The sequence below is a fragment of the Arvicola amphibius genome, chromosome 13 (assembly GCF_903992535.2).
Source record: "Arvicola amphibius chromosome 13, mArvAmp1.2, whole genome shotgun sequence".
In the NCBI taxonomy this organism is placed as follows: Eukaryota; Metazoa; Chordata; class Mammalia; order Rodentia; family Cricetidae; genus Arvicola; species Arvicola amphibius.
In genome coordinates, this window is record NC_052059.1 from 59,410,914 (window position 1) to 59,433,931 (window position 23,018).

Sequence of the window (23,018 nt, forward strand, 5' to 3'; positions counted from 1 at the left end):
TGGTTAGAAAACACAATCTGAGCATAGGAGGCAGCCAGGGGAGTCCGCGCTCAGCACGGGAAGGGGCTGGACTGTATCGTGGGGAAGTGGGAGGGGGCCTTGGCGCCAAGAGGGAAGTGCCAGTCGCCCTCGGCCCTGAGCCACTAGCAAGCCGCTCACACTAGTGAGCGGCAGCCAGCCCACCCAGCTAGGCTCTCTCCCAGGGCCTAACTTTGGTGAGAGAGCTTCAGGAGTTTGACACAGACAGAGCAGTGAGTTAATGGGTAGAGGGAGATTCTGGGGCCCCTTCTCGTTAGGTTCAACTCCTGTCCCTCCAGTGAGGTTTTTGCTAGGACACTACCACGGTCTGGTTTGTGGGAAGGATCAAGAAGCCCTGTCACGTTCAGCTGGAGCCCTTTGAGGGAGACCTGGCAGGAAATCTTATTGCTTCGAAAAGGGGCTTGGGTCAGAGTGGCTCCCGGAGAGGAAGAAAAGCGCAGTGGGGTTTATTAACTCGGTTCCCAGGGCAAGGGCTCCGGGCTAGGGCGGGGGAGACCATGGCCCGCCTCTTCAGTCCCCGGCCGCCTCCCAGCGAAGATCTCTTCTACGAGACCTACTACAGCCTGAGCCAACAGTACCCACTGCTACTATTGCTTCTGGTCATCGTGCTCTGCACGCTGGTGGCACTGCCAGCCGTCGCCTGGGCCAGCGGCAGGGTGAGATGGGCTAGGTGCGGGAGCCTGCTGGGGGGGGGGGGTGAGGGGGGTAGGGGGAAGCTGGCCTCGGGCTGGGACTATTTGAAGGACTGAGATTTGCAGGGTCATAATAATGCCTTTCCTGGGAACCGGAAAAGAAGCATTGAACCGTCATGAATTGTTGTGACTCTGGGCACATGTGACCAAACCCTCCTCCCTCTAGGTTTGTTCCCTGGGTCTATCCTGGGAGGTAAATGTGTCCCGGATGCATCTCACTGTTCTACTGGTTCTACGGTAAATCCAACACCGGATTTTCCAGTTTTCCAGAGAGGAAACTCTACTCACATCCCTAGGGGAATTCACTTCCTGACTTTTTCTCTCCAGGTTTGGGAATGTGGGACTGTTAGCTGTACCCACAGACTTCCAAGAGGCAGTTTTCATCCAGTGTGGCTTAGTTACCCTCCTCACTCCACCAAAATTCTTTTTTTCCACTTTCATATTGGGCAGGAAGGGGATTTTCAATCCCAAATTTGAAATACTCTGCTCCAGGTTTTCCTTTCACTCTTCAGAGCCAAGGTGGGAAAAAAGGACTGTGCATTCCTAATCCTTGTTACCCCAAGTTCAGAAAAAGGTGGGAATAAAGGGTAGGGACCGTGATGGGGCTTCTGGGTTAGAGGGAAAGCGGATATTCAGCTCTCGGATCTCGGGTGGCAAGGAGTTGCAGAAACTTGGGCTGCCTAGGTAAACATTTGTGAAGTTAGCTTATGGCTTCAGGAAGGAGGATCCTCCTGAGCAAAATAGCCATTTGGGTGATATTCACTCTAAATGCCAAGCACATGCTACAGTTTCCCCTTTAAACGGTAAGAACTGTTGGAATAGCCAGACAAGTCTGGAATTACAGCACAGAGATTTGGAGGCCAGTCCAAGCTACTTGAGATCGTGCCTCAAACCTGAAAGAGCAAACAATCAAAAAAAACCAACAACAACAAAACTGATATTTAGAAAGAGGGTAGGAGTCATTACTATGTGAGACCGCTGGGTTTCATGGGTAAAACCAGTAGGGTTTCAGCAATATCTTATGGTTCAATCAAATGTGAAAACACGAGCAGTCTGGCCCTGTTGTTTTCTTTCATTTATTTAGCTGTATGTGAGTGTTGTGTGTGTGTGGGGGGGGGGGTGTTCGTGTGTATACATGAATACATACATGTGGAGGTCAAAGGACAACTCGAAGGAGTGAATTCTCTTCTCTCACCTCATGGATTCTGAGAATTGAACTAGATCATCAGGCTTGGTGGCAAACCCCCTCACCCACAATGCCGTCCCTCCTCCCCCCGGCCCTGTTTTCTCTTTGTGCATGTGTTGCAGACACTTTACAGAACAGATCTGAATGGCATCTAACTTGCTCCCTCTCACCTTGTGACAGTTCCAAAGCCATCCTTCCCCAGTCTTGCTTCATACATCCTTTATCCACAGGAGCTGACCTCAGACCCAAGCTTCCTGACAACCGTGCTGTGTGGTTTGGGTGGCTTCTCTCTGCTCTTGGGGCTGGCTTCCCGGGAGCAGCAACTGCAGCGCTGGACACGACCTCTTTCTGGCCTCATATGGGCTGCGCTGCTGGCATTAGGCCATGGATTCCTGTTCACTGGGGGTGTGGTGAGCGCCTGGGACCAGGTGAGGAGAACCACGGTTAAGAAGCAGGGGGATAGGGACCCCAAACTCAGGTCCTGTGCGGTGAAACCCAGGCCTTCGGCTTCCCACATCCTTCTCCAGGTGTCGTTTTTCCTCTTCCTCATCTTCACCGTGTATGCCATGTTGCCCTTGGGCATGCGGGACGCCGCTGTTGCGGGCCTCACCTCATCGCTCTCACATCTGCTGGTCCTTGGACTGTACCTTGGGTGGCAGCCTGACTCACAGAGGGCTCTGCTACCACAGGTAAAAATGCAACAGTCACTGGGTGGCAACCTACATCTTTAATCCCAGCACTGGGCAGAGGCAGCCTGATCCACAAAGCGAGTTCCAGGATAGCCAAGGATCGTTACGTAGAGAAACCCTATCTCAAAAAAAAAAAAAAGAAAGAAAGAAAGAAAAGAAAGAAAGAAAGAAAGAAAGAAAGAAAGAAAGAAAGAAAGAAAGAAAAAAGCAAGAGAGCAGGTAATAGTCTACCGCCAGCTGTAGATAAAATCCTCTGCGCATTTGCTGAGCTGGAACTCCAAGGCAGGGCTCAACCTTGAGTGCAGAACCCAACACAGATGAACCCCGTAGAGGGACCTCTTGGAGCTGGTAGATGGGTGCACCGTGCCGTCTTCACCAGAAGAGGGCTCTATAGTCATGGGGAAATCAGTCGTGATTCTCCCACAGGTACAGAAGAAAAAAGTGGAGCATGGGATCATAACTTGAGTAGTGTCTCGCAGGTGGAATGGGCTCAGGAGGTGAACGTGGTAGAATAGTATTCTCAGAGAGGAAATATGCATGCAAGACATCTGGACCCGAGTGACCAGGTTAGCCCAGCAGCCAAGTGTCTACAGCAGAGTGCATAGAGGAGGAAAGGCACCAGCTCAACCCCATGGATGTCATAGTGCCGGACCAATCGTCCCCGAGATACTTAGGTCCCTCACTGAAGAGCCGGGCTCTCTTCATCCTGTTCTTGGAACTCACTTGAACGATACAGATAAACTCCCCAGCCCCACTGGGTAGTGTACTCTCCAAGTCTGGCCTTTACCCACAGTTGGCAGCAAACGCCGTGTTGTTCCTGTGTGGGAACGTGGTGGGAGCATACCACAAGGCCCTGATGGAGCGGGCACTGCGGGCCACGTTCCGGGAGGCCCTCAGCTCTCTGCACTCACGCCGGAGGTTGGACACTGAGAAAAAGCATCAGGTCAGGAGGAACTGAGGGAGGGAAGAGGACGCAGCTCAGAGAGAACAGTTTTCTAGCCCCGTCCTAGGGAATGAACTTGCGTAATTTGTTTGCCTTTTTCAAGTATTTCCTCTTTTGTATGAAATGTGACTATCAGTCGCCCATGGAAGATTATTGCTAGGTTGAAATTGAAGCCCAGTGAGACAGCTGAGAGGTAAGACTCTTGCTGCACAAGCCTGAAGGCATGAGTTCAATTCCTGGAGCCTACGTGAAAGTAGCTGGAGATAACTGTCTCCACTAAGCTGTCTTCTGACCTCCACCCATACACTGTGGCCCATGCGCCCACATATACATGCATGGTGCAATGATAGTAAAATTAAATTTTAGCCAGGTTTGGTGGCTGGTGGCACACACCTTTTATCCCTGCTCTTGGGAGGCTAAGGCAGACCTATATCTGTGAGTCTGAGGCCACTCTGGTTTAGATAGTGAGTTCCAGGCCAGACAGGGCTGCATAGTAAGATACGACCTCAAAATAATAATAACAAATAAGGATAATGATGATGGTAAAAGTTATTAAAGGAAGATTTAGATGTTGATACTGAGTTCAGTCCCTAAGCGACCAAGACAGTTTGGGATACAAGAGTCCTGCGAGATGGAGTGGAAATGTTGGGGTTCATACCAGTGGGTAGATGCAATGTGTGGGAGCCTGAGTAATTGGAAGGACTGAGGCTCTTGGTTACAGGGCACAGGAGGGTAGAAGGGGTGTCATCGTAGGGGCTTTCTCCAGGAGCACCTCCTCTTGTCCATCCTTCCTGCCTACCTGGCCCAAGAGATGAAAGCCGAGATCATGGCCCGGCTGCAGGCAGTGCAAGTGTCACGGCCAGAGAACAACTTCCACAGCCTGTATGTCAAGAGGCACCAAGGAGTCAGGTAGGAGAAAGGAAGCCTGAAGGGACCCTGAGCCTCAGCCCTGGCCCCATTAGGGGAGGGACCCTGAGCTGCAGACCTGGCCCAGTTAGGGGAGGGACCCTGAGCTGCAGACCTGGCCCAGTTAGGGGAGGGACCCTGAGCTGCAGACCTGGCCCAGTTAGGGGAGGGACCCTTAGCTGCAGACCTGGCCCAGTTAGGGGAGGGACCCTGAGCTGCAGACCTGGCCCTGTTAGGGGAGGGACCCTGAGCTGCAGCCTGGCCCTGATAACATGCTTCGCCCTATGCAGCGTGCTGTATGCTGACATCGTGGGCTTCACGCGGCTGGCCAGCGAGTGCTCCCCTAAAGAGCTAGTGCTTATGCTCAACGAGCTCTTTGGCAAGTTCGACCAAATTGCCAAGGTCAGAGGGGTTTCCCTCCCTACCCAGGGGCCCTCAAATACCACCTGCTGGGACCCTCTTGCAAGGAAAGCACCCATCTTCTAAAAAGTCTTACATCACAGGCCAAACTCCCAGATACTGCAGTAGAAGTAGGATCCCACTCAGGAAATGGTCACCATTCCTGAGAGACCTCTCCGTGTCTTTAACAGACATCCCTAGCATAATGCCTCCGGATATGCACAGAGATTTTCAGGCATTCTGACCTTGGGCAGCCCTTCTGGGAAAAATTTCTGCTTTTGACAACTCAGCTTAGCACCTAATCAGTCAGACATCCTAGCTTGGGGTCTTGCCTCTATGTACCCCAGTCCTGACACTATTATCATAGACCAATATGAATGTACTCTATGTATACCCAAACTGGGGAGGACCATAGACCCTCCAGCCTTTGATTATTCCTTCTGCTAAAGACCTTGTACAGGAGATCTCAGTCAGTCCCATTCCAAGGGAGGCCATAGATCTGACCCACACACTTCCCATCCCAGAAGTTCTTCAGGAATACCACAGTTGCTCCCCACCTTTCCCAACTCCCTCCTACCCCTCTGGCCTCTAACCAGGTTCCTCCACACACCCACACACATACTCCCAGGAGCACGAATGCATGCGGATCAAGATCCTGGGAGACTGTTACTACTGTGTCTCCGGGCTGCCACTCTCGCTGCCAGACCACGCCATCAACTGCGTGCGCATGGGACTGGACATGTGCCGGGCCATCAGGTCAGTTTGGGTGTGCGAGCAGGAGAAATTCAGAGACATGGGTGTTGGAAGGAATGTGGGAGGCAGGGTGGTAGAGTACTCCTTGAGAAAAGGAGGAACTGGGCAGGACTAAGCTTGTCTTACACCCGGCTCAGGAAACTTCGGGTAGCCACTGGTGTGGACATCAACATGCGTGTGGGCGTGCACTCGGGCAGTGTGCTCTGTGGAGTCATCGGGCTACAGAAGTGGCAGTATGACGTCTGGTCCCATGACGTCACATTGGCCAATCACATGGAAGCTGGCGGTGTGCCAGGGTAAGACATGGAGCCCGGGGCAGCTACAGCAAACGGCCAACTGACTCTCCCACTTGCTACTCCTCTCTTTACAGTCTCTAAGACAAGTTCAGGGAGACTGGGGGGTGTTGGGAGGCACTCCCTGTGACATGGGGCCTTTCTTGAAGGCACAGATCTGGGAATGGTCTTTGAAAGAAATTGAAGGTTTAGAGGCTGTCCCTCCTGACTTTCACTGCTTGTTCCTTCCAGACGAGTGCATATCACAGGGGCTACCCTGGCCCTGCTGGCAGGGGCTTATGCTGTGGAGAGTGCAGACGTGGAACACCGAGACCCATACCTTCGGGAGCTAGGCGAACCTACATACCTGGTCATCGATCCTCGGGTAAAAGCCCAGCTTGGACCCCGCAGAGTGGACCAAGCAAACCACCTAGTCAGCAAGATCAGTCTTTCCTTCTATGCCAGAAATTGAGTTGCTACAGGACAAGCCTATAAGCAGCGTGGGAGAGTAGGGAAATACCTCATTTTTACTCTCAGACTTCACATGTCCCAGGCTGAGGAGGAAGATGAGAAGGTCACTGCAAAAGGATTACTGTCTTCTTTGGAGGGACACAAGATGCGTCCGTCACTACTGATGACTCGTTATCTGGAGTCTTGGGGTGCAGCCAAGCCTTTCGCCCACCTAAGCCATGTTGACAGCCCTATATCCACCTCTACTCCACTCCCGGTATGTACGCCTTCATTATAAACCCCTGTTCTTGAGGAAAAACAGCCTCCACTGTCACGAGGCTCCACTCCCAGGCTCCCTGCCCCTCAGTGAATCACTTGGTAATGTGTGACAGCCTTGAACTGCCTGGTTGCCCCAGTCAGTGGTTCAGACCTCTTCTTGCCCTCCCAGCTCACCTCAGAGATAATGAAAGATCCCATCACCATGCCCAATGTACCTCAATCTTCCCTTTCCCTGCCACCCAGAGGAAATAGGTAACCCCACTTCCTCCAGACTTGGCACACTCATCCCGCCAGCAAATACCTCTGTCAAGATCATTACTACAATTCCGTACTTTTATGCTTCCCAAAGTTAAGTTGTGAGCAAGCCGGTGTTGCCTCTACTCCTCAGCGCTCAGACACGAGTACAATAAGGTGACAGGGAACTTGCTCATGGCCTTGAAGAAGAAAGACGTCGCAAGCAGGCAAAGCGGTGATAGAGGGGAAGAAATGGGCTTATAGTTTGTCTGGGTGAAGCTAAGACAGGGCCTGTCAGTGGTGAGCCTATATATAAGACTTAGAGCTAACCTGTGACTCACCTGTCGTGAAGGCTCTTAAATCTCTCCCACCTAGGCTTGTATTTCATCCTATTCTCCCCTACCATCCTGTCTTTCTCATATCAGCTCCCACTTTCTCATACGGCAGCCACATTACTGACACTCTCCCAGAGCAGCGTTAGCTATGCCTGGCTGGATTTCTGAGGCGTCTTCAGAGACTTCCATATTACATCTTCTCTCCTTCCTTTTCAATCCAGCAGAAACAGTTCTAGATCTCAGTAAGCAGTGGGCATGAGGGGGACATTGGCAGCAGTAGCTCTAGGAAGGATTCCATATGTCAGTCTAGTGAAGGAAGAGGTCAAATGGGTTTTTTTTTTAAGGGGGCGTAGTTAAATGAGCAGGAGGAAGAGAAAGTAAGACTCCAAGAGCCCATACCCTATTGCAAAACGAGGTCTCCGTGATGCAGGAGGAATGTTGCGTGGAGTCTGTCACAAGCTCAGAGATCATGAGAGCTTGGGTGCAATTCTCACAATAGAAAGGCCCACCGGAGGGCTACTGTGAAGGCTCAGTGTGAGGGTAGCAGGACAAGCACAGCTTGCTTGAGGGTATCTCTTGATTGGAACAGGGCCTCATCAGCCCAGAAATTGACCCCTGAAGACCCAGGAACTCAGTCAAATATTGATTCCCAAAATGAACCATCTCCCTCCATCCCTCCCTCCTTTTGTCCCTCCCTTACCCTCTCCCTCCCAGTCTCATAGGTCCTAAACTGGCTTTGAACTCACTATGTAGCCAAGGTGATCTTGGAGTTTGTGATCTCCACCTCCCAAGTGGAGATTACAGATGTGGTCCACTACACCCTGGGGATCAAACCCAGCGCTGCAAGTATTCTAGGCAAACATCTGCTTACTCGTTCTTTCTTTTTTTTTAAGATTTGTTCATTTATTATACACAGAATGTTCCACCTGTGTGTATGTCTGCACGCCAGAAGAGGGCGCCAGATCTCATTACAAATGGTTGTGAGTTACCATGTGGTTGCTGGGAATTGGATTCAAGACCTCTAGAAGAGCAGCCAGTGCTCTTAACCTCTGAGCCATCTCTCCAGGCCTGCCTCTGCTTACTCTTAACATTGTGGGCCTTTGGGGTGGTAGAGCAGCACTGTGCTGAAAAGTTCCACACATACATTGATCCTAGCACTGTTTTGTTGCTGGAGACAAGACCTCACTGTATAGCCCAGCTGGAAGCCATCCTCCTGCCTCAGGCCTCCTGGGTGCTGGAATCACATGCTACCACACCTACCTAGCCCTCATATTTTTGAATGCTTCTGTGTCAGCCACTAGGAAAATTCTTAAAAAGACAGAAACAAGTAGATTTCCCCCCTACTTTCATGTAACGTAAGGCATAAGGGAGTCAGTTGGCAAAAGCTAAGCCTGGGCATATATGCGTCCCTAGGCTCATATTGAGGCTCTGCCATCCTCCCGGCCTGAGCATCTTATCCTCCCCTTCTGCTTCTCCTGTATACCGGGTTTGGTTTGTAATCCTGTTACCATCAAATGAACCAAGGAGGGTAGGAAAGGATAGGCAACATACTTCTTGTACTGGTCTGAGGGGCACAGAAATTCACTTTCTCCCTCAGTAATTGCTCTTTTACACCTGGCCATTTTTATAATTTTGCATATATTGTGTGTGCCTTTTGATGAAGAAGACAATGGCTGTATGACTATAATCAAGCTGAATCCCCTTCCTTTTCTTTCTTCTCTGTACTTTGTTAACTACCTTGGCCAACTCTCTCTCAGCTCAGCATAGCTGACCAAACAAAAGGTCAGAGAGGGATCAAAATTTTCTGCATAGCCGCTTCAATTCAAGTCAATGGATTTGTTAACATTCAAGAGTGATGGGAAAGTCCCTACCTTTAGAATCTGTAGTCTTTTTAGATTTATTTGTTTATTTTATGTATATGCACGCTTTTATCTGCATATATGACTTGATGCCAGTAGAGGGCATCAGATCCCACTAGATGGTTGTGAGCTACCACATAGTTACTGAGACTTGAACTCGGAACCTTTGGAAGAGCAGCTGAGCCATCTCCCTAGCCCTGGAATATGCAGTCTTTAAGGAGACACAACTAGCAGGCACCCAAATATAGAGATGGAGGGTTGTCCAGTTAAAAGATGATCTCCAGCCGGGAGGTGGTGGCGCACGCCTTTAATCCCAGCACTCAAGAGGCAGAGGCAGGCAGATCTCTGTGAGTTTGAGGCAAGCCTGGTCTACAAGAGCTAGTTCCAGGACAGGCTCCAAAGCTACAGAGAAACCCTGTCTCGGGGGAAAAAAAAAAAAAAGATGATCTCCAAGAGCCAGCAAAGACTTTAAGGATCCTGGAAGTCTATAGAGTTAGGAGGAAATAGAACTTGAAATGATCCTTCCTGGGTCAGTAGGATTTGGTACAGAGTAGGAAGGGGGCCATTAGCAACAGCAGAAGCAGCCAGGCCAGGCACACACGGTCAAGGACAGAGGTAGAAAATTCAGTCAGGTTTACAGTCTGTCTTCGTGAAGGGGGAATATTCACCACAGCCCCATCCTGCGTTCTTCCAACAGGAAAAGGCCTTCGGCACCCAGTGGAGCCTGGACCGGTGAGGAAACCTCATCTTTGACTGTGGGGCACACTGGGAGAATCCTCCCTGGGTCTGCTTCATCTGGGCACTTTTGAGGATCTGTGTGGTAACTGCTTGGCTGCCACTGTGCAGGAGTCGTACCCCTCGGGGACTAGATGATGAAATGGACACCGGGGATGCCAAGTTCTTCCAGGTCATCGAGCAACTCAACTCTCAGAAGTACGGAAACAGAGGGCTGGGGGCTGCTGGGGGAAAGTGGGGAGCTTTCCTAGACACCCCCCCCCATCCTCTGTGGTGCTCACCACCTCCCGCCTCACACCAGGCAGTGGAAGCAGTCGAAGGACTTCAACCTCCTGACCCTGTACTTCAGAGATCCGGAGATGGAGAAGCAGGTGGGATGGGGAACAGAGCAACGAAAGATTTCCCAGCCTTGGCCCTTGCCCCGGGAAGGCTTAGGACTTCTCTCCCTACCTGTCTTTCCCAGGTCTGCATAGTTTTGGACCCTAGGATGAGGGGATTGGGCCTCTCTTAGGAAAGTCATGCCAGGGGTCATGGTACATGCCCATAACCCTAGCATTTAGGAAGTGAAGGCAGAAGGATCCCGAGTTCAAGGTCATCCTGGGCTACTTAGTGTGCCTGAGGCCAACCCAGGTTATGACCAAAAAATATCATCTGTAGGCTGAGGCATTTGGGTAGGCAATAAAAGGAGTGGGGACATCTCTTTGAAGAATGCGTGGGGCTACATAGATGAACCGAGGGGTGGAGGGTGAGGCCAGAGACCCACCTCTTGTCCAGGCTTGCTTCCTCCCAGTCCTGGACAACACCAATACCTTGTCTCCATCTACCCCCTTGCCTCCAGTATCGACTCTCTGCGCTCCCTGCCTTCAAGTACTACGCAGCCTGCACCTTCCTGGTGTTTCTGTGCAACTTCACTATCCAAATGCTGGTGACAAACAGGTGAGATCACACCAGGCGACAACAGCACTGGCTCTCTCCCGTATGGAGCCCTTTGCCCTTCCTGACCCATGACCCACACTTTCTTCTGTTGGTCCCTTCCCCTGAGCTTCAGACACTCACCCACATCCTCTGGAGGTAATCACAGTCCTCATCTTTATGTACATCCTGGGGTTAGGCGGGTAACTGAGTGGCAGAGAGTGGCATCCATTTAATGAGGCCTTAGGTTCAGTCCTCACTACTGGAAAAATATTGTACATACCGACCACTTTCAATTTCCTGTACCTTTGAACAATAGCAACATCCCCATGAAGGGCGTTGCATTCTCATCAACAAGCCCAGCTCTCACAGGAAATGACTGAGTTATAATATAGGCTCTCAGACCTAGGCTGCTGCTTGGAAGAATAAGGTCTCGCTCAACATTCAGAGGTCAAAGAGTTTCAGCCCAGAGGCTGATTCAGCCATGGCCATGGTTGTAAATCCTCTGCTCCCTTCAATGTTGTTCCAACTTTATCAGTTCCTGTTCTGCTGAAACTCTGCTCTGGACTGTTAGTTCCCAGAACACCAGAACTTTACGCCCTTCCTGAGCAGCTACTCTGCATCCCTGAGACTACTCCCCTTCCCCAACTCCACCTCCAACCAGATGGCAAGCACAGCCCCTTCCCCAGAACTCATTCTGGCACTTCAAAGCCTCCCTCTTGTCTTCTCTTAGGCTCCCAGCTCTGGCCATCACCTATAGCATCACCTTCCTCCTCTTCCTTCTCCTTCTCTTCGTCTGCTTCTCAGAGCACCTGACGGTAAGGGGGTCTGGGAAAAGGGGGAGTGACAAGCTGGAGCCCTAGCCTGAAGAAGGAGCCCCAGACCTGTAGCTATGACACCTGTTCTCCTTCCACAGAAGTGTGTCCAGAAAGGTCCCAAAATGTTGCACTGGCTGCCTGCACTGTCTGTCCTGGTGGCCACACGGCCAGGACTTCGAGTAGCGCTGGGCACTGCCACTATCCTCCTGGTGTTCACCATGGCCATCGCCAGCCTGGTGAGGACAAATGGGGGGTTCTATCTACCACCATCAGGACATAGTGGACCTGTGGGGTTGAAAGGGAATCCCCGGATCTAAAATGACAGCTGAAGAAAAACCAGAAGATGCTGGGAGGTGTGTGTGTGTGTGTGTGTGTGTGTGTGTTCTACCCTCCAGGCATACTCATTGTTAACACTTCGTTGAATGTTCTTTCTTTTTCCTCTGTAGGCACACATCTTTAGCTTACTTGGCTGAAGGTTACAGAATTTATAATTGTTCCTAAAACTCAATAGGAGTTATCCCCCAGACAAATTGAAAAGAAAGAGAGGGAAGGAAGAAATGCAGCCTAGAGGGTTAAGTAGTTGGCAAGAACAGACACTGGTTTGATGACATACTAGTATCTGTGACATCTCTCACAGCCCCTACTTCCAGTAAGGACCCATCAGAAGCTCTCTCATTGGTCAGAAGGAGTAGAATGTGCCTCTGTATAGGAGTCTGGCTCTAAGCCATTCCTTGCTCAGTCACAGCCCAGCTGAAGCCTCCCTTGGGCCCAAGGAGTTCACCTGCCCTCTGCCCATCTCCTTTTGCAGCTCTTCTTGCCGGTGTCATCAGACTGCCTTTTCCTGGCTTCCAATGCATCTTCCATGGCTTCCAATGCTTCCTGGGAGCTGCCAGGATCCCTGCCCCTCATCAGCATCCCAGTGAGTATTTCTGTACCGCCCTGAGTCTCTTTCCCCACACCCTTCCTCATCAGACTGCCAACTCATAAGCTAAAGAAAATTCCATCCAAGACATTAGGCATAGCCAGTGTCCGTTTTCATGAATGATATCCCTATTTGCCCTGTACACCCTATGCCCTGGGAGAACAGGAGCCGTGGGCATTCTCCCAGTGCTCTCTAGGAGATGCTTCTGACTGTGCTGCCCGACCCACAGTACTCCATGCATTGCTGCGTGCTGGGTTTCCTCTCCTGCTCCGTTTTTCTGCACATGAGCTTTGAACTGAAAGTGCTGCTACTTCTGCTGTGGCTGGTGGCATCGTCTTCCCTATTTCTGCACTCCTACGCCTGGCTGTCCGACTGCCTCATCGCCCACCTTTATCAGAGCCCTTTGGACTCCAGGTAAGTACACTCAGGGCACATCTGCTCAAGCCCTTGGGAGAGTGAGTAAGACAGGACACAGAGCTGCCCTTGCCTCGCAGACTTGAACCACCCGCAAGGCAAAGGGGAGGGGTGCTGAGGGCTCTTTGGGCACTGGGAGCAGGAAGGAGGCCATCAGGAAGGGGCAGAGCAAGGAAAAATCTTGATTCTGATCTCTCAGACCAGGGGTGCTGAAGGAACCCAAACTGATGGGAGCTATCTACTTCTTCATCTTCTTCTTCACGCTCCTTGTCCTGGCTCGGCAGGTATATCTCTCAGCTCGGTCCTCTGGGGCCTCCGTGTGAATGGCTGAGGCTGGGAGCCCATATGGGTAATTTGTCTGTCTCATCTTCAGGGCTGAACCCAAGTAGTATGTCCATTTGAAACTTCCAAGAGAGTGTTCTGACTTTTACTTCTTCCCTCTCTAAGTCCCTCAGGTTCTCACCAGCACCCCCCTCTCCTATCCCCAAATCTAAGAAAAAACATGGTTATGAAAAATGTCTGTTGCTCGTTCTGCATAACCTAATTTGAAATAGATCTTAAAAGCCACCTCCCTCCAGGACAGTTGTACCTTAAACCTTATCTCTAAGCTGGATGGTGGTCTTGGAGACACTGCTCTGTCACCCTAGAATGAGTATTACTGCCGCCTGGACTTCCTGTGGAAGAAGAAGCTGAGGCAGGAGCGAGAGGAGACTGAGACAATGGAGAACCTGACTCGGCTCCTTCTGGAGAATGTACTCCCGGCACATGTGGCCCCCCAGTTCATAGGCCAGAACCGGCGCAATGAGGTGACTCCCAACCCCATACTCCAGAGGCCCAGATGCAACTGAAGTTGGATGAGAATCTTGGGTCTTCTCTCATCCTTTCTGGAGTCCCCAGACAGTGGATTAGTGGTCACCCACGCCCCTGCCTTGTCAGAGCACAATCTTGGGCCTTGTCCTTGGTGGCCACAAAATCTGTGCTTCCAGTTCTTGTTTAGCAGGAACATCTTCTGGGCTAATATCTCGGAGGTAGAGCTTGCCTACCATGCAGGAGGCTCATGGCCAGAGAGTGGGAGTGAGGAGAAGGCAAGCATCTTTCCAAGTCATGGCCATTTCACGCCTTTCGGAGGCCCTAGTCAAACAGTGGTGGGAACAGTCTGAAGAGCAGGCCACCCATCCCTCTAGCTCTACAACACCCTATATGGTAGCTGTTAGCCATATGTGTCCACTCAAGCAAATTTTATTTTTTTTTAATTTTTTTAATGGTTTATTTAACTTTATTTTATGTGCATTGGTGTGAAGGTGTCAGATCCCCTGGAACTGGATTTTCAGACAGTTGTGAGCTACCATGTGGGTGCTGAGAATTGAACCTGGGTCCTCGGGAAGAGCACTCAGTGCTCTTAACCACGGAGCCATCTCTCCAGCCCCGTAAATTTAATTTAATTAAAATAAAAATCCAGTTCTCTAGGGCTCAGGGGGTAAAGAATACTTCACAGCCTGGAACACACTAAAAGTGAAAGGAGAGAATTAACTCCTGAAAGTTCTCCTCTGAGCTCTACACACACATACACACACACACACACACACACACACACACACACAAAATCAATAAACTTATTTAATTCAAAAAACTTAACTCCAAAAATGCAAATGGGGCCACTTTTCTACCTCCTCTTCACACCCTGAGTCGTGCAGTAGCTGCTCTCTGGCTCACCCCTCTCCAAACTTATTCCGTTGGGTGAAGAATGAAGCTGCTGGCCCAGCAGCTAAGCGTCTCCCCCTCCTCCCGTTCACAGGACCTCTACCACCAGTCGTACGAATGTGTTTGTGTCCTCTTTGCATCGGTCCCGGACTTTAAGGAATTCTATTCTGAATCTAACATCAATCATGAGGGCCTGGAGTGTCTGCGGCTGCTCAATGAGATAATCGCTGATTTTGATGAGGTGCAACTACAAGACCCCATGTTCCAAATTCTGGATCCACCCCCCCACCAGCTCTTGCTTGCACTTCGCTCCCCTGACCATTCGGCCAAGTCTACCCCCAACCTCTCCAACGCTCCCCGTCCTCTGAGCTTTACCCGTTCATTGCACGCTGCCAACGACCTCCTTCCCACCATCACCTCCAGCCCTACATGGTCCTTTAGGCTCCAAAGGCCTGGGAGGCTTTGGGAGAAGGAGTGGTGGAAGCGAGCGAGAGGGGGACACAGCCTCTTTCTCTACAGCTGCTTTCCAAGCCAAAGTTCAGTGGAGTAGAGAAGATCAAAACTATCGGCAGCACCTACATGGCAGCCACGGGCTTGAACGCCACGTCTGGACAGGATACACAACAGGTACAGCAACCCCTTCCTGTCAACCCTCCGGGGGCGAGGGGTTCCAATGGTGGGCGTTTTCATGAGTCAGACTTATTTCTCTGCCCATCATGGTGGGTGGATCCATTTACCAGGACGCGGATCGAAGTTGCAGCCATCTGGGCACCATGGTGGAATTTGCAGTGGCCCTGGGGTCTAAGCTGGATATGATCAACAAGCACTCATTCAATAACTTCCGCCTGCGTGTGGGTGAGGGGCCTCCTTTGCTGGGGCAAGGTGGTACCTCCCCTCCCCTCCCTAAGACCTTCGTAAGCTGCTCTCCAGCTCATCCCTGAACACCCTCCCTCCAGACTTGCTCTCTAGGCTGAAGCATAAGGCCACTATCTAAGAACTAAGAGATCACCCTTCCCTTCCCTTCCCTTCCCCAATCCTCTCTCCACCAACCTCTAAGGCTCTTACTAAACCATCTCCTTTAATCTCCTTCTTCAAAGTTCACCCCCATCAAAGTCCCTCCTTACCACATTTCTTATCAGGGTTGAACCATGGACCAGTAGTAGCAGGAGTGATTGGGGCGCAGAAGCCACAATACGACATCTGGGGGAACACAGTGAATGTGGCCAGCCGCATGGAGAGTACAGGAGTTCTTGGCAAGATCCAAGTGAGAGAACTATGACGTAGTAGTGGGGGAGGGGACACGGAAAGACTAGGCTCCCTTACCCCTCTTTCAATTGCAGGTGACTGAGGAGACAGCTAGGGCCCTGCAATCCCTGGGGTATATATGCTACAGCCGGGGTGTCATCAAGGTCAAAGGCAAAGGGCAACTCTGTACGTACTTCCTGAACACAGACCTGACAAGAACTGGATCTCCCTCAGCACCCTAGGCACCTCAGCAAAACCCCCCCACAAGATCTTCAATAAAATGTCTACTGGGCATCTGAGTCAGTCCATGGATCAGAAGCTGCTGAGGTAGCTGGGATTGCCTCCTTGCTCCTCGGTGGCACAGTTTCTTCCCGAGCTGTCTTGTTTTACGGGGTTGGGTGTGGCTTCTGAGAGATGGCAGGTACTGATGCACGGAATTCTGGAAGATGGGATTTGGTGCCCGAGTCCCAGTGAGACTTCTCTGGGAGATGGAGAGATGGAAAACCGTCTTCCAGGAGTCTCCTGAGAGGATGTTAGGTTTACAGCCTCAAGGCTATGCATCACCAACTTATGGGAAGACATTTCACAAGAACTGGCTTTCTTAGAAGGTCCCTTGAGTCATGACTCTAGGATAATGAGGTCACACAACGAATATCTCCTTTAGGAGTCAGTAGTGTGTTTTTCTAAATGGGATCTGCAGGTCACCTATTTCAGAATTAGGAAGGTAGAGAGCTCTATCCGCCCATGTGTTCCTTCCAAAACTGCAAACCACGGGGAACTGTTGAGAGGGACCCCACCAGAGTGGTCCCTTTCGGAAACCAATGAACATCCCCCCAGTGCCCCACAATATACACCTCATTCACAGGCTTAACCTTATTTCAGACTTTACTTTTAATCGTAAAGTTGCCTGCAGAAGCCAGGCCAAAGCATACAGTCTCTTTGCCCTGACTCGCCCCACCCTTCCCTCTTTTCCTCTTGCGTCCAGTCCCCAACCTGTTCTCCAGATACAGAAGTGGGTCAGACCAACCTACTACAGTTCACCTCACTCAGGAGGGGGGTGGAGGAGGTCATGGAGGCTTCGGTGGGACCTTTGCTCAGGACAGGCGGGTGTGGCCTTCTGGGACTGGCACAGGGTATCCCCCGCGGCGGGTACTGTACACCTCGGAGCCAGTGGCCTCCAGCAGCTTGACTACAAAGCCCACGCCCGCTGAGCGGAGCAAGCCGCCGCCCGCGCACGCATACAGCACCGGGTTCACGCTGCTGCTCAGGAAGGCCAGCGCGATGAGGACGTAGCGGGCCATCTTCAGATGCTTCCCCACAGAGTCGGTCTTGTCCCAACCCGCCAGCGCGCGGCCGGCTTCCACCAGGTTCACCAGGTGGTAAGGCAGCCAGAAGGCGGCGAAGGCCAGGATGATGAGGACCACCAGGCGGCCGGTGCGGCGACTGCGGCGGAAGCGCCGAGCCTGCAGCCTGCGTCCGATGTCAGAGTAGCTGGCCACCACTGCCAGAAAGGGCAGCAGGAAGCCAGTGATGGTTTCAAAAAGTAGATGGAAAGCCATATGCCCGTCGCTGGGATAATACGGCTGGCAGATCAGAGTCCTGTTGAGCCGTTTTACTGAACGGTACACAATGACTGGTGTAGCCAGCAGAAAAGACACCACCCAGATGCTTGCCAACACCCATCTGGCAATCGTCTTAGTGCGCACCTTCTGGGACACAAAGGGCCTGGCCACTGCCAATGAGCGGTCCAGACTCATGATGGTGATAAGTAGGACGCTGGCATACATGCTTACTCCACAAACATAGTGGCACAGGCGGCAACCGATCACTCTAAAATTCCATGTGCCTCGAGCCAGGAAGTGTAGAAAAAAGGGAGCAGTGAGCAACACAGCCAGGTCGGCCAGAGCTAAGTTCAGCACCAGCAGGGCGGTGACGGAGCGTTTCTGCATCCTCTTCAGGATGCTCCACACCACGAAGCTATTGCCAGGAAGCCCCACAGCCAAGGCCACAGACAGCAGGGCAATAGGCAGAGACAGAGACATGCTACCGGGAGAGGAAGATGCCGCAGAAGATGTAGTGTTTGGAGCCATCAAAAGGACCTAGAGAGTAGGAAGTGGGCACACCCATGAGGAGAAAGTCAAAGAATTCTGGACACCCCATCACATGACTATGAATACTCTGATTTCCAAAATTGCCTCCAAATATATACCACATCCCCACTGTCAACCTCTCTGTCTTCAAGAAGCCTGGTTGAATAGGAAGACTAATTTCCTAACTGGCCTGTGGGGCCCCTTCTTTGCTACAGGCCCTGTTGCAAAATAAACAGCAACAGCCACATTTCACCGACTTTCCCTTAAGGGACCCCGGAATCCAGCACCAGACTGGGCGACTTTCCTCCCCACAGCTGAATCCCATGAGAGTCCAGCTCTTCGATCTGCTGAGAGGCCGCTACCCACGAAGCACAGGTGACTTTCTCCAGTCACTTACCCACTCTCTCAAGAGCTGACCAGCGTGAACCAGGGAGGATTGGGACAGGACAGGGTTAATGGACAGGCACTAAGAACAAGTCCTTTTACACCGGTCAGACTTTCTTTGGAGATTCTTTCTCACCGTCTCCTCAGCTACATCTGCCACACACTCACACACCACACAGACACACTCACATACACAAACTCAAACACAACACACTGACACACTCATATTCACACTCAAACACTCATATACAACACACTGACACACACACACACACACACACACACACACACACACACCATCCAATTCCTAGGATACTTACAGGTTTTCCAGATGCTGATCAGAAGTCAGTGCCCTGTCTAGGGTCAGGGCAAAGTGGTCAGACAGAGAATTCCTGAATCTGTCCTAGTGCTAGGTCTTGGTCCTGCTTCTAAATCTGCCAGTTAAATCAGCCAGAGAGGAAGTGCCACAGAGCAGAGGAGGGGGAAGATGCATCTCTGAGGGTGAGGGCTGAACAAAAACCCCACACCCTCTTTCACCGTTAAGGAGGGACAGTCTGTGTTTCAGAGCAGCCCAGAGGGAGGAAGGCTCCTGGGGTGGAGCTAAATGAGAAGTACCCAGGAAAGGCTGGTGAGCTAGAACAGAGGGGTGGCAGGAGTGAGCTGGCTGGGGTGTGGTCTAAAAAATGCAGGTCTAGACTGGAGAGGTGAACAGAGTTAGGGATTATATCACAGGCGAAGAAAGCAAGGACATGGGCTCAGAATGAGACTGCTGGTTTAAAAAATAATATCTTTGTACTTCGTGTTAAAAATGTGGACATAGTACAGTTTTTAGATTAATGGGAATCATATGTATTGGTCTATTATTGTTGTGGGTTAGGTGACATTATGATATAAAGACAGCATATTGGGGCAATGCCACCCTAGGTTAAATGAGTTTGAGAGAGCGGTAAATCAACACACACTTGGGGGGGTGTTATCAATGAGAATGCGCAAAAAGTGGATAAAGGGGGAAGCAGCCTATTCTTGTCTTCAGGTCAGACCATGATCTTGGTGAGGATGTAGGGACAAAGCCATCTCCAGAACCTCCCATTATAAGTTAGCCAACTCTCCATTCTTTTTGAGAGAAGAATATGAATTTCTCCCCTTTCCCCTGCCCACTTTACCACGTAGTAACCCTGATGGACTTTCTCGGCAGGTGCTAGGCAAGGATTGATACCACTTCCTTCCTACATCCTTACAGCCTTCCTGTTTGCCTTTTAACTTGCCACTTGCCAGGAAAGAGAAGAAGCTTAATGGTGGCCATCAAGGTCCCTTATGTTTTCCAGTGTCCTCACTTGCTGTACACTGAGGAAAGCCAGATCAGCGCTGACCCAGTAACTGTCAAGCAGAGGATATGATGTAAAGATGCTGAAACCACAACGCGAACTGAAGGCAGAGTTGAGGAAGAGCTCTCTGACCACACCAGCTGTGTAAGGTGAAGAACTTACTACAGAGGAAGTTCAGGAACCTCTGCTCCAGAATGCCAGGCTAGGAAGAATTCTGTGTTCGTGGACAGAAGCTTCTGGATCAGAGCTCCAGGGCCATCCAGAACTGTTGCGAGCAGACAGTGGGCTGCACTTACCATCCCTCAGCCTGCTCCATCTTCCTTTGGGAGCAGTCTCCCCAGAGACCAGGCACTCTAAACATACTTCCTCCCTAGGTCACTTCATTACCAATTCCAGTGTTTCTAGCATGACCCTAGAGACTGGCTTTCTTTTTTTTTTCTCTTGGCCTCTGCTTGAAGGGTGAGAAAAACCATTGAAGAAGCCCAGAGTAACTACTTGGGAGGTCAGCCTCCTCAGTTGGCTGGGGACCGAAGGGTCCAGCAATAAGAAATTGAGGGCTAGTAAGAATGTTCTGAGACAACTAGATGAACCTGTCATATGTGTGTCCACGTTGTCCCCTAAAGAAAAAAAAATGCATTCTACAGTCACCCAAATCGAAAGTGTCATTCAGGTTCTAGATCTGATAATAGGGAGATTCCAGAGGTGGAGGCTGGGAAGAAATGGGACAGGCTAGGAACAGCTATCACCCTGGGAAGAGGTAAGGCAGCAGAAAGAAAAGACAGAGGAAGGAAAGGCGCCACCTTCCCGAATGATTCTTTCAGTTTTCCAGATATTCCAGCCATTCTCCACACCTCCTCCCCACCAACCTCAACCTTTCCTCTTGTAAAGTGTGCTGGCTCCTGAGGCTCCCCACAGGCCTGGTGGCTTTTGGAGGGGTGTAGAAGTGAGCAGGGGGGTAGAGGGAGAGATTCAGTCTTGCAGCCCCAGGCTCCTGCACTACCCTTCAGCCGTGTGCTTCCCTCTCCCTGTGCTGACCGTAAGACAAGCAGAACCCTTCCCTTTTATACTGCACAGATTTTCTTACCCCTAGCAGGCCAGTTTCCTCCTCCTACATGCCTCTAAGAATGGATTTTATGCATCCCTATCCAAACTCCACAATGCTTCTAGAGACAGGCCTGGGAAAACGGGTACCCTGGATGGGGAGGCAGGACAGAAAGCCACTGAAGACTGGCACTGTCTTGCCCTGGCCTTTCCCAGTCGAGAACCAGGTGGCTTCGATACAACACAGGCATGATTAACCACTAACAGGAGCACATTTAAGCCATTAGTTAATGGCTTCCCAGTCTATTTCACAAGAATAGCTGCTGGCAACAGGTAAGCATTTCTGGAACTTGAATCCAGGCTGTACTGCAAGCACCAGTTTTGAACGTAGGCTACAGTCACCCACACAATCCCATGGTTTGGAGTAATCTGGGCCTATAGTGTAAACCTGTCCAGCCAAACCCAAACTGCAATCAGAGAAGGATCCCCCAACTCCCCTAGAGCTCCAGGAACAGTGGAAAGCTGTAGGAAAGTCCCGAGTTTGAGGTCTTGGCTACCATTCCTGATTGTCCTTCTCCATCCTGCCTCCGCCTCCAGGGTCTCCATTGCCCCTGCCCTGCCCCACTACTTTCAGCCTCGGTGTAGTTCGGAGCTCCATGGTACCCTCCCTAGAGCGGCTGCCCCCTCTGGTCTCCCCAGAGCCCTCGAAGAGCCGAGTGAGGAACCGGGGACCCGCCCGGGGCAGCAGATCCCCCGCAGTGAAGACGTAGAGCACCGGGTTGACGCTGGAACTGAAAAATGCCAAGGCTGTAGTTCCAGCGCGCGCCGCCTGGCCCGCCCCGCCAAGCCTGGCCAGGAGCCCTTCCGGTGGAGCGAGTGCAGCCGCCGCCTGCAAGAGATTGACCGCGTGGTAGGGGGTCCAGAGCAAGGCAAAGGCCAGCACGATGGCGCTCACCAGACGACCCACCCGTGTGCCGTGTCGCCCAGAGCCCCAGCGCGCGCCCCGCAAACGCGCCAGCGTCACGCCATAGCAGCTGAGTACTGTTCCAAAAGGCAGGACGAAGGCAGTCAGGGTCTCCAGGCTCAGATGAGCAGCGGCGTGCACGGCCGATGGGTGGCACAGTTGACACACGCGATCGCCCCAGAGGTGGCGGTAGACGGCGGCCGGAACGGCGAGCACCAGGGCGGCCAGCCAGACCCCCAGCAACAGGCGGCGGGCCAGAGCCGGGCTACGTAGTCGGGGAGCCAGAAAGGGTCGAGTGACAGCTAGGCAGCGCTGCAGGCTGAGCAGTCCGGTGAGCAGCACGCTGGCGTACATGCTGAGCGCGCACACGTAGTACACCGCTTTGCAGCCCACCTGGCCCAGGGGCCAGGCCTGCCCGCTCAGGAAGGCCACAAAGAGCGGGGTGAGCAGAAGGACCGCGCCGTCGGCCAGCGCCAAGTGCAGCACAAGTGTGGCCGCCAGCGGCCGTCCCGCGGTGGGTCGCCACCCCGCCAAACTCCACACTACGAAGCCGTTGCCCGGTAGTCCCAGCAATGCCGCCAGCAGGAGAAAGGCGGTGCCGGTGGCCCGCGAGGCCTTCCAGCTCAGCAGCGTCTCATTCCCAGGCGGACGGTAGCAAACTGACATCCTCCTAAAAGGGGGCTGCAAAAATCCATCGCGTGGAGCATTCAAGATTGGGGCAAAGACCCACACTCTCTAATACTAGATGAGAAGGCACTGTGCCCACCCTACCACCCCCAGCTTCTCTGCAGCTTGCCTGTCTCTTCTTTCCAGAAAACCAATTCAAATAGCTCCTTAGAACCAATGGTCCCTGTTCCCAGTCAGCTGAACTCCCCAGGTCTTAGCATGATCCCAGAGGCCGCTGGTACCGAAGCACTGGTGTTCCCCAGTCCTCCCTGCAGACAGCCACTATCTCCACATCTGGCCTTCTGGTGTAGCCCCTTCTTTATCCAATCCCATTCTTAATACTTGAGGGCAAAGGTGGCTGGTGGGGAGTAAAGGAGAATGAACAGATCTACTTACCCAGCTGGGAGAGAACAGCGTTGGGTGTCAAGTTTAGGAAGGATGACAGGTGAAGCCACAGTGAATGAGGCACCTAACCCTGCCTCATGCCTGTCACAGTGGCAGAGGGTGAGGCAAGAATGAAAAGGGACAAGATGGTGCTCATCCCCAGCCTTCCTGGGCCCTCCTTCACCCTACTCCTTCCCATCACTGACAGGCCCGGGCACGCAGGCCAGCCTCCCTGGGAAATAGGATAAGGCTGAAGAGGTGCAGGAAGGCACCTGGGCCATTTTTGAAGAGTAGGCGTTCTCTGCTAAAGGCTGCTGGCACATCTGCCCACCTTCTGCGATGTTTATGTTCTCTAGGCTCCTTGGTTTGCCATGAACAAAG

At 51.8% G+C, this 23,018-nt stretch overlaps 3 protein-coding genes across 7 annotated transcripts; 1 reads left to right on the forward strand and 2 right to left on the reverse strand.

Moving 5' to 3' along the window:
- The first annotated feature begins 130 nt into the window (after positions 1-130).
- On the forward strand, positions 131-16,075 carry Adcy4 (adenylate cyclase 4). Of its 3 annotated transcripts, XM_038310547.1 has the most exons (26): positions 131-251; positions 505-695; positions 2,148-2,345; positions 2,445-2,606; positions 3,400-3,549; positions 4,316-4,458; positions 4,746-4,857; positions 5,483-5,610; positions 5,745-5,903; positions 6,132-6,264; positions 6,433-6,606; positions 9,734-9,768; positions 9,883-9,969; positions 10,073-10,142; positions 10,610-10,707; positions 11,417-11,501; positions 11,600-11,737; positions 12,310-12,420; positions 12,653-12,837; positions 13,037-13,121; positions 13,485-13,643; positions 14,633-14,779; positions 15,058-15,165; positions 15,279-15,393; positions 15,678-15,802; positions 15,879-16,075. In XM_038310547.1, exons 2-26 carry the CDS (start codon positions 537-539, stop codon positions 16,023-16,025), a joined length of 3,213 nt encoding a protein of 1,070 aa, XP_038166475.1. In that variant the 5' UTR covers positions 131-251; positions 505-536; the 3' UTR covers positions 16,026-16,075. The 3 variants fall into 3 exon arrangements, 2 of the variants coding, with proteins under 2 accessions (XP_038166475.1, XP_041910051.1); XR_005283012.2 differs by having other exon boundaries at positions 145-695; positions 15,279-15,389; positions 15,879-15,901; XM_042054117.1 differs by having other exon boundaries at positions 145-695.
- A 715-nt stretch (positions 16,076-16,790) lies between these two features.
- Positions 16,791-21,690, reverse strand: Ltb4r (leukotriene B4 receptor). Of its 3 annotated transcripts, none has more exons than XM_038310206.1 (2): positions 21,591-21,690; positions 16,791-17,882 (listed from the first exon to the last, which is right to left on the reverse strand). In XM_038310206.1, exon 2 carries the CDS (start codon positions 17,871-17,873, stop codon positions 16,878-16,880), a length of 996 nt encoding a protein of 331 aa, XP_038166134.1. In that variant the 5' UTR covers positions 17,874-17,882; positions 21,591-21,690; the 3' UTR covers positions 16,791-16,877. The 3 variants fall into 3 exon arrangements, with proteins under 3 accessions (XP_038166134.1, XP_038166133.1, XP_038166135.1); XM_038310205.1 differs by lacking the exon at positions 21,591-21,690 and adding an exon at positions 18,578-21,095; XM_038310207.1 differs by lacking the exon at positions 21,591-21,690 and adding an exon at positions 20,667-21,094.
- Ltb4r2 (leukotriene B4 receptor 2) lies at positions 21,133-22,253 on the reverse strand. The gene has a single exon (XM_038310204.1). The coding sequence runs from the start codon at positions 22,251-22,253 to the stop codon at positions 21,177-21,179; it is 1,077 nt and encodes a 358-aa protein (XP_038166132.1). The 3' UTR covers positions 21,133-21,176.
- Between the last annotated feature and the right edge of the window lie 765 nt (positions 22,254-23,018).